The following is a 14,647-nucleotide window of genomic DNA, read 5'->3' as shown; positions in this document are numbered from 1 at the left end:
TAGAGGCAGGAGACTGCCATCCTCGCCCTGAAAAATGGAGAGTTGTCATGTGAATTTCAGAACAGAGGTGTGCATGTGTGTTCTCTTAGGAGCAAAGCCCTGCCTGGTCCCTAGCAGTGCGAGGCTGTATCATGCTTGTGCAGCCTGAGGAATGGGACGTGTTATAGCTTACTAAGTGTGAAGGGAGATTGGGCAGCAGCAGCTTTGTCACTGTGGAGAGTGTCCGTGCCTGCTGTTCTAGATAATCCATAGGAAAGGTTGGTTTCTGGTTGCATTCATAGCGGGAGAGAGAGAGAACATAATGAAGGCTGGTGGCATAAAAGGCAAGAGCGGCCTCGCTCAGACCCTTGCCCCCTTTCCAGCTGAGCTCCTGGTGGTACTGAGCCTCTGTTTTCATGTCTGTGAAATCAGGATAAACCCTCACCTCACAGCATCTGTGTTGAGATGAAAAGACTGGGCATCTATGACTGTGCCCAATGCACCAAAAGATTGCCACTCGGTAGATGCCAGTGCCCCCCGCTCCCTACCAAGGGTACTGAGGAGACATCGCTTAGCTCCAGGACATTCGCTCTCAACATGCGCTGAGAAGTCACCGTTTGCCACCTTCCATGTGATTCTAATTTCAGCATTTCACAGCTCACTTTTGAAATAGCATCTTTCATTCCTGAGTGTCTGTGCACAGTGCAGAAATGAGAACAGTCCCCTCCGCAGGCAGAAGCGCGAGATCCAGGTTCATGCTTTTCCTGGGTAAACACAAGACCCAGCAGGAGAAACGGGGTGGGACAGGAAGGCCTGTACCTGAATCAGGGTCAAGTTCAAGGAGCATGTATTAAGCACCTACTGTGTGCCTGATGCTTTTGCACCCAGTGGTTCTCCTTGGCAGCTAAGGAAACAGAGGCTCAGTGATGGTCAGCACAGCCAGGAGTCAAGTCAGGTCTCGCTCCCTCGGCCACACGTCTGGTCAGGCTTGGTGACCATTTCTGTTTCCCTCCAAGAGAGACCGTGACAGTCGGCAGATTCTTTCTGTTCAGAGCAGGCTCCTTTGGAGCCTTCTAAGCACTCTGGCTACCCTCTGGGGTGACTTAGGTGATTCTGCTCCTGCTGTGTGTGTTTTTAGAATCTTCTGAGAAGTTTTTTTAGAATCTTCTTAGGATCTTGTGCAGAAGAGCTCAGCCGGGCAGCTCCTGCAAATAACTCAGAATCACCGCTGATGAGTGATTGTGGGGAGGGCTGCCACAATCCGGAGCAGCAAAAATAGACGTGGCATTCCCTCCGACAGCCCCAGTGACCACTCTCGCCCACTCCCACGGGGATCTGAATCAGCCGCACTCCAGGCTGTCTGAGTCAGAGCAGGGAGAATCCCAGTGCACTCAGCCTTGGGAAGCAACCCTGGCTGGTGTCCAGTTTGGGTGTCACTTTCCTTAATTTGCTGTAAACTGTCCTGTGGGCAGAGCTGGGCATGGATCCCACTGCACTCACACCCTTGTTTTCCTCCCTGGTTAGGTCCTTGCTGCGAAGGTTCTCAACGTTGTCCTACCAAACATGTCCCTGGGCCCGATCGACTCCAGCGTGCTCTCTCGGAATAAGACGGAGGTGAGAATCTTTCTGAAAACCAGAGGGTCGCTGGGGCTGGCGAGGATGTGAAGGCAGCAGCCCCAGGGGGGAATCTGAGTGTTAGCTCTGTCGGTGGCATGGTGCTGCCCTTTGGCCGAGGCCCTGAAGGAGGTGATGGGGACATGAAGGTGCGGGAGATGCTGTCTGGCTTCAGGATTGGGAGGGAAGGGATAAGTGGTCGTGATGCCTGAGCTGTGCCCTAAATGTGCAAAGAAGCTAACCAGGTGAAGTTGTGTGCATATCAGCCAGGTCTCTTTGGGTTGTAAGTGACAGAAACTTAACTCAAAATGCTTTAAGCAAATTTAAAAGTGAAATTAAGCAAAAGTGAAACGTATTTGGCGAATGTACTAAAGGCCTCGGGAATGGGTGAATCTGGGGGCTCAAAAGTCTTGTTCACCATCCACTCTCCCAGGTCTCATATCCCCTGGTTTGGCTTCATTCCCGACCAAGCTTTGCCCAAGTGGAGGCAGAGATGGCTGCTGGCAGCTTTACATGAGCCACCCCAGTGGAAAGGTAGCAGTTCTTTCCAAGAACAGTCCCAGGGCTGATTCTTACTGGCTGATTGTCCAAGCCTGAGTTATTTGTCCAGGAAAGGGGTCAGTGTCAACCCCACCCAACTTCAAGGACCGAGTGAATGGGAGGGGGGCAAAATTGGGATAGAGTTTCAGAGGACAGAAGAATGGATTCAGGCCAGGCCGCGTGTCCTGTGGGTTGTGGGAGTGGTGCAGGGCTAACAGGGAATCAGAGGGAAAGGTTCGGGTGGAGGAAACGGCACAAATAAAGAGCCCTGGTGTGGAGAGAGGACAGCCCATTTGCAGAACAGCCAGTAGTTTGTTTCAACCACATGTAGGGCAGCAGGTGAGTGTCAAGGACTAAAATGAAGTCAGATTATGAGGTTACCCACAAACCCCATCTTCCAGGAGCCACTGCCCTGCCAGGAGTATGTTGTAGCCCTCTGAGCAGTGTGGCCTTCTATACAAGCAAAACCAGAAAAAGGAAAGGAAAGGAAGGGGAGGGGAGGGACAAAGAAAGAAAAAGAAAAGAAAAGAAAAGAAAAGAAAAGAAAAGAAAAGAAAAGAAAAGAAAAGAAAAGAAAAGCCAACTGAGAGAAGCTTAGAAAGAAGTGGCAAAGTGGCTTTGGAGAGATAAGCTGGGAGGCTGTGCCATCAGTCAATGTCATTGCCTCTGGGACCAGGCAGGAAGGTCAGCATGGACAAAAGATCAAGATCAACAATGTGGGCTCTGGCCAGTGGTAGAGCATCGGCCTGCACAATGAAGGGTCACAGGTTTGATTCTGATCAGGGGCACATACCTGGGTTATAGGTTCATTCCCAGGCCCGGCCGGGCCCATGGAGGAGGCAACCAATCCATGTGTCTCTCTCATCTCTCTCTTCTCTCTCTCTCTCTCTCTCTCTCTCTCTCTCTCTCTCTCTCTCTCCCCCTCTCTCCATCCCTCCTCACCCCTCCTTCCCCCTACTCCTCTCCTTCTTCCCTCTCCTCTCCCTTCCTTCCCCCTTCTCCCTCCCTCCTTCTACTCTCTCTAAAAAGCAATAGAAAAAATATCCTTGGGTGAGGTTTAACAAAACAAACAAAAGATCAACAGTGTGCCTGAGACACTGGGTCTGAGCAGAGTTCAAAACCCCAGAAATTGGGGTTCATCTATTAAGACACCGCTCAGTGAACCAACCCACCCCCCAAAGTTTAACGCAAGGCCAGCACCTGTCCTGCTTTTGATTGGGCCTCAGTGCTCCACACACAGGTGGGCGCATGTGCTTACCCGCCAAGGCAGCCCCAGATGGGCAGACGGAGGCTCTGCAAGAATGGAGGACTTGCCTGGGTCATCCACTGGTGGGACTAGCCTGAGAGCTTAGGTGGGTGTGGCCCCCAGCCCTGCTCTGTCTCTGGGACAGCAGCCCCCTGCAGACTTACAGCCAGTGGACAAGGCAGCAACCCTGGGCCTCTGGAAGACACTGGAATTATCTTCAGGATTAAGCAGTTCATTTTGCCACTCCTCTGCCTCAGCTTCCCATCTTGCCTTAGGGATTTGAAATCATGAAAGCGGTGGCTTCCTAAGGACCCTATAAAACAGAATGGGTATTCTAGCTTCCCCAGGTTTCCTTGGGACTTGAGTAGTTGGAGTTCAACTTTATTATAAAATTGGACCTCCTGGGCCTCTGAGAGTCACTTAGAGAGTGGGCACATCAGTTCGAATCATCCCCAGTGTGTATAAAGGAGACATTCTTTTTTTTTTAACTTTAAAAAATATTTTTTTCTTTATTGATTTCAGAGAGGAAAGGAGAGGGAGAGAGAGATAGAAACATCAATGACAACAGAGAATCATTGATTGTCTGCCTCCTGCATGTTCCACAATGGGGATTGAGCCTACAACCCGGGCATGTGCCCTGATCAGGAATTGACCCTCCTGGTTCATAGGTCGACGCCCAGCCACCGAGCCACGCCGCTCAGGCTAAAGGAGACATTCTTGATCAGGTTAAAACTCCCAGGCTTCCAGGGCCAGGAGGTCCTTATGAATTAGGCTGGTGTGAGGCTCTAGGGAGTGGTGGGGCCTGTGGGGAGCCAGAGGCTGTCAGATCCACCTAAGTCATCCGCATTCAATTTTAATTTAATCTAAGTTTTAAAAAACACAGTGCCTCCCAAACCCACGTCTTGGAGCCAAAATGGACCAGGGTCAAAGAATGTGTGAGTAAAGGGAAAGAACATGTAACTCCAAAAGGCAGTTCTGTATGTTGAAAAGGCACAACTTTAGGACCCAGAAAAACCAAAGGCAAGCATATGCTGTTTGATTTAATCCCAACATGAATTCAACCAATATTAATCTCATTTCACAGGAGTGGAAACTGAGGCTCAGAGTTTAAACAACTTGTCTCTGATTACACAGTCAGGGGCAGAGCTGGTATTTGAATCCATTTGATTCAAAAGTCCATGTTTGGGTGCCTCTTTCCAACTAGTATTTACAATAATTAAGCTCTTTTTTCTGTTTTTTTTTTTAATTTATTGATTTTAGAGAGAGGAAGAGAGAGAGAGAGAGAGAGAGAGAGAGAGAGAGAGAGAGAGAGAGAGAGGTTGCCTCCTGCATGTGCCTCGACTGGGGATGGAACCCAAAACCTGGGTATGTGCCCTAACCAGAGAATCAAACTCGCCACCTTTTGGTGTACAGGACAACAGACGCTCCAACTAACTGAGCCACACCGGCCAGGGCTCTTTTTCCTGCTTTATAATTACTGGTCCACACAGCCTGTGGCTGGGGGCCATTGCTCTATGTGCAGATTCGCTTTGTGATGGGGGCCCCCCACCTGCCGGCATCCCCCATAATAGTCCCGGCTTGAACGTGCAATCTCTAGTAAAACCAATTATTTTTGCAGCAGCTGTGCTAGGACAACAGTGGGTTAAAGATAGAGGGACCTCCCTTTGAGAGCTTTGAGAGGAAACATCCAGGTGCAAATGTAGTCATTTATCTCACCACCTGAAAGAACTTGAGCATAAAGGAAGGGAGGGGGGGGAGATAATGAAATTATTCCAAACCTTCTTTGTTTAAAGTAGCAACTCTCAGGGTTTTTATCTCATTTTTGAAATAGTGGAAAGTTCCACTGAAGGCCTTAAACACACAGAAGAGTGGGGTGTGAATATACGGCACACAGTCTCCCCTGGGATCCCGGGTTGCATGCCCTTATGTATCAGGTTTCTGACTGGTCAGGTAAATGGAGTGATTCTTTAGAAACACTTAATAGCCCTACCCGGTGTGGCTCAATGGATAGAGTGTTGGCCTGCGGACTGAAGGGTCCCAGTTTGATTCCAGTCAAGGGGCACATGCCTGGGTTTCGGGCTCAATCCCCAGTAGGGGGCGTGGGGGCATGCAGGAGGCAGCCGGTCAATGATTCTCTCTCATCATTGATGTTTCTATCTCTCTCTCCCTCTCCCTTCCTCTCTGAAATCAATAAAAAATATTAAAAAAAAAAAAAAGAAAGAAAAGAAACACTAATAAATGTCCTGCTAGGAAGACTTAGAGGAAGGAGGTGGTTGGTGGCTGGTCAGCAAAAAGCTGAAAGCTGAACTCCTGTTGGAATGAATAGGAGCAAGCATTTCCATTCTCGGCAGAGAGAATTCGCCTCTCACATGTCCAACTCTGAGTCTCCCTTTCAACCTTGTGCTGAGCTTTAAAAATAGCAACGCCCAGAGGGGAATGTGCTCAGAAAAGGCACCGCCTGGGATCTAACATCGGGTGTCTTAAGGCACAGCTTTAGCTAAGATATTTCCCATGGAGCCCTGCAGCGATAAAAGCTCCAAAGAGAAGAAACGTTTGCCTAACGAGCTTACTAAAGCAGGCCCTCGGAGGAAGGGTGCAGGCGAGGGGGAGGCGGATGGCAGACTCTTTGGAAGGCTGTCTCTGGGGAAACAGGCTGGTTCTGCCATTCGAATGTCAAAAGCAGGATATTTGTTTGGGGTTTGCTGTGGCAAGTGTTCTCCCAACCCACCCAGGACTATTAGCATGATGCCCTTCACCAGCATCACTTCACGGCTGCCAGCCCACAGATGCACATTTTCCTGGCCGGCATGGCCTCCGGGAGCAATGCAGCAAGTGCCTTGGATTGTCCTCACAACCCAGTGCTCCATGGCTGCACCCTTCTTCTGTGTCAGACTAATCCTTTGGTCTCCCGCAGCTCCAAGAAGGCAGTCTCATTACCAGCATTTGCATTTGTGAAAGCTTGGTCCCAGACAGGGCTAGTCACTTCCCCGAGGTCACACAGCTACTAAGTAAGGATTTGAGCCCAAATCTCTCTGCTCTGAGCCAAGTACTCTTGGCACTAAAATCCTGGGAACAAAGAAGTTGCTACTCAGACATTTTTTTGTTTTTGTTTGTCTACACATTTAGAGTCCCTGATCAGAACACTGGAGCACTGACATATTAATCATTCCGTCCTCGGAATGTGATGAATCCCTCCCACTCTGAAAAGCCTTGAATGCTCCTAATAGTTGTCAGGCCAAGGATGTGGGTGACAGTGTATGTGGGGGAGAATGGGGGACAGGGGGCGGTAAAAAGGGGAGTTGCTCAGAGTCTCCACCTGCCCTCATGCCACACCATTGCTGACCGTGCAGTTATGAACAGAATGCATTGCTTTCTTCCCGAGCTTCATCCTTTGGCCAGGGAACTGGGTGGAAGCCGGGAGGAAGAGATGCTGTGATTCTGAGTACCCGTTCCACAGGGACGATGCACTGTTTCCATATTGAGGTACTTTGTCTTCTGGAGCCAAGTCTCTGTTCTCTATAAATACTCTGGGATGCCCACCAGGAGTAGCCTAGCTTGTTTATATCACGTTGGCAGGCCATATGGTGAGAGCTGTGAGGAGTGGCCAGCTCCACTTCATCTCATTTCTATAAGTGGGTGCCATTCCAGACACCACCCAGTGTTTGAGATGTGCCAGGGTCAAGGATTCGGCCCCCGACTCCCCTGCATCCTGCAGGTCTCCCACCCACATGGCAGTAGCCCGCCTCTGCCCATGGCTCTTGAAGGCTCCTGCCAAGTCTTGGAAAGCTGGGTCACACTGCAGCTTTTAACTAATTATAACCACAGCTAAAGATAGGCCCCAGCTTCCCCTCCACCCCGGACATGGCCTCCCACAGCAGTCCCCTCCAAGAACTGGTGATTAACTTGCCAATATTCCCAGCTTGGTTAGCCAATTTTATCTTACTGCTCTCCATCAATCATACGGTTACCAAATTACCTCCCAATCTCTGGGTTTGTGTACCTGGTGTCCTTGTAAACGAAAACATTGAGACACCGGCCCTTGGAGATTGAGAAAGGTTTGTTCAACTTGGCCAAAGCCAGAGGACAGGAGAGCAAGATCTTTCAATCTTTCTCGCCCTCAAAAAGCAAAAAAATAGGGAGTTTTTATGCAGCTAGGGAGCAGGGAAGGGGGAGTTCCCGGGAACGGAGAGAGAAGTCTGTGCTTCTTTAGTCACAGATAACATTTTGTGCAGCCAGACTTCTGGGCGGCAGCAGCTGGTTGCAGCTACCTTGGAGACATTCTTTCCTTCTGCAAAAACAAACTCATAAATTCTCCTTGTGGCCCTGGAATTATTTCCTCCTACTTGACAAAGAAGCTGTACATCAGCAACACAAAATTACATTGTGAGAACAAGGGGTGCTGGGTTGAAGAACCAAGATTCTGCAGAAGACCGCATAATCGCGCGTCAGTCACGTTATCTGTAGAGCAGAAACTAGACAGCGTGTGGCTGTTGCCATTGTTGAAGCTATCATTGTTTTGTGCTTAACTAACTATATTTTTCTATTATCTCAAGCAAAGTCTACTTTTAAGCACCTTTCCCGGAACTTGCTTTGCAGGCAGCCCTTCAGAGCATGGCTAACACTTCCTTAATCTTAGACTGTAAGTTATGTGACAGCCAAAGCCATTGAAACATTAGTTAACGCCTGTACCCATCTATCTAGATTATATGATCTAGTACCTAAGCATATTTACTGTCGGATGTCGGTCTCAATATTTCATATTTCCCACTGGAGACTTGTCCATTTGAGGCAGCTATCCTTTACTAATGCCTTACATAAAAAATAACGAGCCATTAGGATGTTTCTTCGAGTGCATAGCTCAGTATGGGGACAACTGACAAATGGCTCTGCCTTGGTCCTGTGCCCTGAGAAGTGGGATCTGTTGATCTTTTTGTCCCCTTACTCCAGATGTTTCCTGCTCCCAGCTCTCCTCCTGCTGACTCTGGAAGAAGCAGCTTGGAGCACGTGACAGATTCCTGAAGTCAGTGACTTTAATAGCAGCAGAAAAGCCAGTGACTCTCTAGAGAGACTGTCAGAGTTCACATGGGAACACAGCCCAGGCAAAGCTCTCTCAAAGGTGCCATTGGATTAAACCCCCATTTACATGAGGATCCAATGCAACTGACTGGCCAAGGCTTGAATAAGTGGCTGAGCCAGACCCAAGCCCCAAATGGGCCTCTGACCACAGGGTCTGCCTGCTACAAGCCTGCCCAAGGGATGCATAGCTCCTCCTGGCAAAAGGAATCATAATAAAGAATGAGAAAACAGATTGTGGGGAAAGGAGAGGTCAAAGCCAGCCTTTTCCTCCAATTTAATTATGGAGATATTCAAGTCTATAGAAAAGTTTATATGGTAGTACAATGCACACCCATATGCTCCTCCCCAGGATGCACCCATTGGAAATATTCTGCCATACTTCCTTTATCTATGATTAAAAATGAAAATATAAATACAGATATAGATTTTAAATCTTTTAAAATTTATTGTAGTAAGATATACAGAACACAAAACTTGCTATCATACCCATTTTTAGGTGTACAGTTCAGTGGCCTTAAGTATGTTCACATTATTATGCAACCCTCACCACCGTCCATCTCCAGAACTTTTTATCTTTCCAAACTGCAACTCTATGCCCATTAAACATGGACTCCCACCCTTCCCTCCCCCAGCTCCTGGCAACTACCATTTTGTTTTCTGTTTCTATGAATTCAACTATTCTAGATGCCTCATATAAATGGAATCATACAGTATTTGTTCTTTTTTATCTTTTAAGCATAATGTCCTCTAGATGTATTCATGTTGTAGCATGTGTCAGAATTTCAGAATTTCCTTCCTTTTTAAGACTAAATAATATTCCATTGCATGACTATACCATGTTTTGTTGATCCATTAATCCTGTTGGCAATTATGAACAATGCTTCCATGAACTTGGGTGTGCAAATATCTGTATGACACCCTGCTTTCAATTCCTTTAGGTTTATATGCAGAAGTGGGATTGCCTGATCGTTTTGATTTGTATTTTCCTAGTGATTACTATTGAGCATGTTTTCACATGCTTGTTGGCCATTTATAAATCTTCTTTGGAGAAATGTCTATCAAGTACTTGGTCCACTTTTTAATCAGGTTGTTTGATTTTTTTGTTGTTGTTGAGTTGTGGGAATTCTTTTTGTAAAAATATTTTTTAAGCCCAGCCGGTGTTGCTCAGTGGTTGAACACCAACCTATGAACTAGGTTCGATTCCCTGACAGGGCACATGCCCAGATTGTGGGCTCGATCCCCGGTAGGGGGCATGCAGGAGGCAGCTGATCAATGATATGCTCTCACATCGATGTTTCTCTCCTTCTCTTTTCCTCTCTCTCTGAAATCAATAAAAATTAATTTTAATTCCCCATCATTATTCTCTATTTAGTCCACGTTCTGATTTCCTTAGTTGTCATCAACCTTGAAGACTTGAGACCATATGATCTTGCTGTTTGTGACCAGCAGTTATGAAAGTGGTCCTGCAAGATCCCAGTCATTCTTTCTTGTTTCTCGTATTATCTAGTCAATCCCTGGGCCTGTGGAAAGGTAGCCATAGCTGGTGAGGTTGGGGAGAGAACATGATGGCTGCTTTCTTCTTCCCTCAGTGACCACTCAGGAGCTATGTCTGGGCCCAGGGTTTCACTTCAGGAGCCTCCATCCCAAAGAAGCAAGTGAGGTTGACTTTCGGCCTCTCTTCTTGTTGTGAAGACCCTCAGCCCCTCAGAAGGAGGCCCAGAGCCCTGTGGCGGGTGTGTGCAAGCTGCCTGTGCCCACGTGTCCAGGGCTGTGACCTACCAGGATGTCCAGGAGTTCAAGCTTTAATAGCAAAAAGTAATCTTAGGGAAAATGTTCAGTGATTCACATACCCTCAGTTAAGTGACAATTCATGTAGTATATAAGGTAATCCTGATGAATCTTCTTTATATCCAAAATGGAACTGCATCATCCTTATTTCCAATGATCCTTGTCTGGCTCAGGAATTTTTGCCACCCAAGTTGGGCGCATGCTCTGGCAGTCATAGGGGGAACTCGGCCTCTTGGTAAATGGAACTTGCTTTGCTCCAACGAACCAAGGAGACTTTCTGTCAAGTCAGGCAGGGCCCTATCTCCCCTTTGCCAACCTGCAGGCAGCGTGCCAAGTCAACAAACTTGGGCCAGGCCCCAAGATGGAGACAGAGACACCGGATAAGTCACCCTGTCTTCTGAGATCACAGTCAGAGGGGAGAAAGGCACATCAACACCTCACAGAGGACTAAGAGGCAGAGGGCTTTGCGGGAAGAGCAAAAAGGCCCGTCTGGACCCAGCTCTCCAGCTCTGTCTCTTTGTGCCACCGTGTGACCTTGGAAACCACACCCGGAAAATATCACTGATGCTCAGTTCCCTTGGGGACCTAGGGTGCAGCCTGGCACAGCATCAGCCCTAGGCAGATGGGGGCTGTTGTTAACAGCCGTTTCTAAAGAGGTGTCTGCAGAGCCACGGGAGTCCTGGGGAGACAGGAGCCAGTTTCACTGCTGGTGTTGGGCACCTGTCATAGGAGGAAACACCTGAACTGTACCTTGAAGGGAGACGGGGATTTGCTGGCTGACAGGAGTCAGGGCATGGGAAAGGCATTCTGGAAACAGCAGGGACAGCCCCCAGTCTTCAGGTACAGAAGCTGAGCATGTGAAAGGAGTGGAGCCGGGCCTGGCACACACAGTGTCCCTGGGGAAGGCAAGGGCTTCCTGGAGGAAGGGGCAGCTGAGCTAAGTGTGATAAGAGAGGAGAAACTCCAAGGGGAGCCAAGGCAGAGGGGACAGCCATGCGAGGGCGCCGGCACAGGGGTGGCAGGAGTGTTGAGGAAGGAGGCAGAGCGGCGGCTGGAGCCCATCACATGTGGCCTTGCAAGCCGCCGGAAGAGTATGGACTTGACCCTGCAGTGGGTGGGCAGCACGGCAGGGTTCCCAGGTCCAGGGGGAATCTGGGCGCAGTGTTCAGGGCGTGGCCAGCTGGGGGAGAATTGGTCAGACCCAAGAGGAGGGGACACAGGGGGAGAGGGGCAGGCACTGGCCACACAGCAGGCAAGGCTGTTTCCAGTGTTCAGCATGTTTCGTATTCAAGCCAATTTCTATGCTAAATTATTATTTGCATTTAGAATATTCCACAGGCTTAACATTCATGAGAACACAGCCCCGTGAGCCACAGGGAACAATACCAAGCAGCTCCGAAGAACTTACCTTTGGGGGTGTTTCCTCTTTCATGCCTCATTATTCTTGTTGAATGAACTAATGAGGGGCCTTTTCTCCTAAGGCCCATGGATATCATTCCAATGTGAATAGCCCTTTTGCCAGCTGTTGGCCAGGGAGCCTGGTTTAGAGGTTCCCAGATGCATCTGATCTGTGCCAGGCTCCCAGGGCCCAGAGGTGTTTCTTGTTGGGCTGGGATAGAGGAAGCTTGGCTCGTTCATTCAGCCAGTATTTACTGAGGGGCTCCTACACAAGGACACAGCAAAAGTAGGACAGAGCCTGCCCCAGAGGCCAACCGTCCAGTGGAGAGACAGGCAGGTGCACAAACCCCTGGGTGAGGGGTGAGTGGAAGGCTTGAGAAGGGCTGTTAGCCAGGAGAACTTGGAGAATCAGAAAGGCATCCCTGAAGGTGTGAAGTCTGAGCTAAGGACTGAAAGAGGAATAGATGTTGATTGATTTAAGAACAAAGAGCTGGAACAGCCACTTGTGATGGGCAATGGAAACCACAGTACACAGGAGAGGATTTTCTATCATCCAAGTCTTTCCACAACAAATTGCCATTCAAAACAAAGGTAGGAAATGAAGAGATTGCCTCTGCAAAGACATGTCCATTCATTGCAGGGTTCCTCCGGGTTTCTAGATTTTAGAGCTCACTTGGGTAGAATTGTTGTGCACTCTCTCCAGGATGCCAGAGCAGGCTCTCTGATTTCTCTGTGATAAAAATGGGTGGATTAAGAAAGATCTAAACCATGGAGGAAGGAGATGGGAGTCCTGGGATGGGCTCCAAAGCACAGGTGGAAGGACGAGGCTTCCATAGGAAAAGGGAGGCTGTTAGAGGGAAGGAGGGTCAGGAAAACCCAGTTGTAGACACACGTAGGTCCCTGAAGGGAAACTGTAGGAGATCAGACCTGCTGGGCTGTATTTCTCTGTGAAGTGGTAAACAGTGTCATGTGAGGAGGGTGCATGCCTGTCTGTGCCTAGTAGGGCGCCCCCTCCCCTTCTGTGAAGGGTGGCAACTGTGGTACCCACCAAGTCATTTCACCGTCAGGCCTAGATATGTATGGTTCTCACCAGGGACCCACCGCTTTCTTTTCTGAGGAATGCCACCTCCCCGGCTCCTGGCTGGCCTGCGAGTCCACAGGACTCACCTTCACTTTCTCTTCTCTAGATGGGTAGCATAGCATGGCGAGTGGCTCTGAATGACGATGGGGAAGCCCAACTGCCTAGGCTCTTATCCTGGCTCTGCCCCTTACTTGCTGAGTAACCTTGAGTGGGTCATCTGGCCCCGGTGAGCCTCTCTTCTCGTGTATGAAATGGTGAAAATAACAATAGTCCCTACACTGGTTTCCTGTGAAGAGTCAACGAGCAAGTCCAAGTAAAATGCTCAACACAGCACCTGGTACATAATTAAGGGCTAAGTGTGTTCGTTATTTTAAATATCATTTTAATTAAAAATGTAATTTTGTATTCCATCACGGAACAGATTTTTTTAAAATAGGTCAAGGGATTTGGCTGTAGGGGTGGTGCCTAGATGTTGCTCAACCCACTTGAAGACAACTCCCAGCTGCAGATTGTAACTATATTTACTGTGCTTTAGGGCAAAGTCTCTTCCCCACAGAGAGACTGTGTTCAAAAGTCAGCAGCCCCAGTTGGCACGTTCCTGGCTGGCAAGTTCAGCCTTGCTGAGAGCTCTCAGAGCCCCAGAAAACAGTGAAGGTGCTGGGGATCGCTAAAATACGCGAAGGAGGCCAGGAAAACATTCACAACCTGTGAAACTGAAGTCCCAAGAGGAACCTTCGAGGTTCCCTCAGTGGGAAAGCGAAGACCTGGAAGGAGTAAGGCTTCGCCTAAGGTTATGTGGCTCGAGGTCTCTGAGGCAGAGAGACCTTCCTTCCCTTGTTCCCAGGGTCAGAGCCAGATGCACCCCACACATCACTAGCCCCGCGCTGGGGCCAGACCCTGGGCTTGGCACTGTGTCTGCATCAGCTCATTGAATCTCCCTAGAGTCCTCTGAGGCATTTCCACTATCACCCCTATTTCACTCTTCAGCAAACGGAGCCTAGGAGAGAAGAGCCTTGCCCAGATCACGGCTGGAAACTATCAGGGCTGGGTGCCCCTCACTCCTCTGGTCTCCCTTGTATTGTCAGTTGACACGCCCCCCAAGAAGAAAAGACTTCTCAGCCAGTGGCAGCACCCCCAGAGGTCAATCATCTGAAACAAAGATGTGCTCACTTGGACCTGGACCCAGAGCCTCCAGCTGACATGTCCCCAATGGACACGTTCTCAACTGGCATAAAAAAAATTTATGATAAAAAAAAAATGGGGGGAGGGGGTGTGAGAGATCGTGCCAAAGACTGGGTCTTTGTTACATGCTTTTTCTTTTTGTTTTGATGTAGTAGTGATTCACATGTAGTTGTGGGAAATAATGGAAAGGAATCCCATGGACCCTTACCCAGTTCTCCTCGATGCTGACATCTTACAAAACTATAAGACAACATCACTACCAGGAAGTTGACACTAGCACATCAGACCACAGAACATCCTATAACCACAAAGATCCCGCACGTTACCCTGGTGTAGCACACCCACTTCCCCTACCCCACCCCTGGCAACCACATTTCTATTCTACATTTCTCAATTTTGTCATTTTAAGACTGTCATAGAGATGGAATCCTATAAGAAGTCATCTTTGGGGACTGACTTTTTCATCTTTGGCTTTGAATGTGCTTCTTCTGTTGACCAGTGCTCTGGGGTTGGGTCTGGTCCAGGAGAGATAGCCCTATCTGCCTCTTTCCTGGGGGCTACAGGACATGTTCTCACCTCACAAGTAGGACTTCTGGTGACTTTAGATCTTAAACTTTAAAAACAAAACAAAACACAAAGGCCGGCCCGGCTGGCATGGCTCAGTGGTTGAGCGTCGAATGTGCCCAGGTTGCTCGATCCCCAGTAGGGGGTGTGTAGGAAGCATCCAATTAGTGATTCTCTCT

The 14,647-nt window shown here is 48.8% G+C and overlaps 1 protein-coding gene across 4 annotated transcripts in view; it reads left to right on the top strand.

The window, feature by feature from the left end:
* Positions 1 to 14,647, top strand: part of MGLL (monoglyceride lipase) — a 98,888-nt gene that overhangs the window by 76,039 nt on the left and 8,202 nt on the right. For all 4 annotated transcript variants that reach the window (XM_079783855.1, XM_079783856.1, XM_079783854.1 and 1 more), the window contains exon 6: positions 1,504 to 1,593. In XM_079783855.1, the coding sequence (XP_079639981.1) occupies positions 1,504 to 1,593 (90 nt within the window). The remainder of the gene's footprint in view (positions 1 to 1,503; positions 1,594 to 14,647) is intronic.

Source organism: Cnephaeus nilssonii (assembly GCF_951640355.1).
Source record: "Cnephaeus nilssonii genome assembly, chromosome: 11".
Lineage (NCBI taxonomy): Eukaryota > Metazoa > Chordata > Mammalia > Chiroptera > Vespertilionidae > Cnephaeus > Cnephaeus nilssonii.
This window is presented reverse-complemented; position numbering and strand designations above follow the sequence as displayed.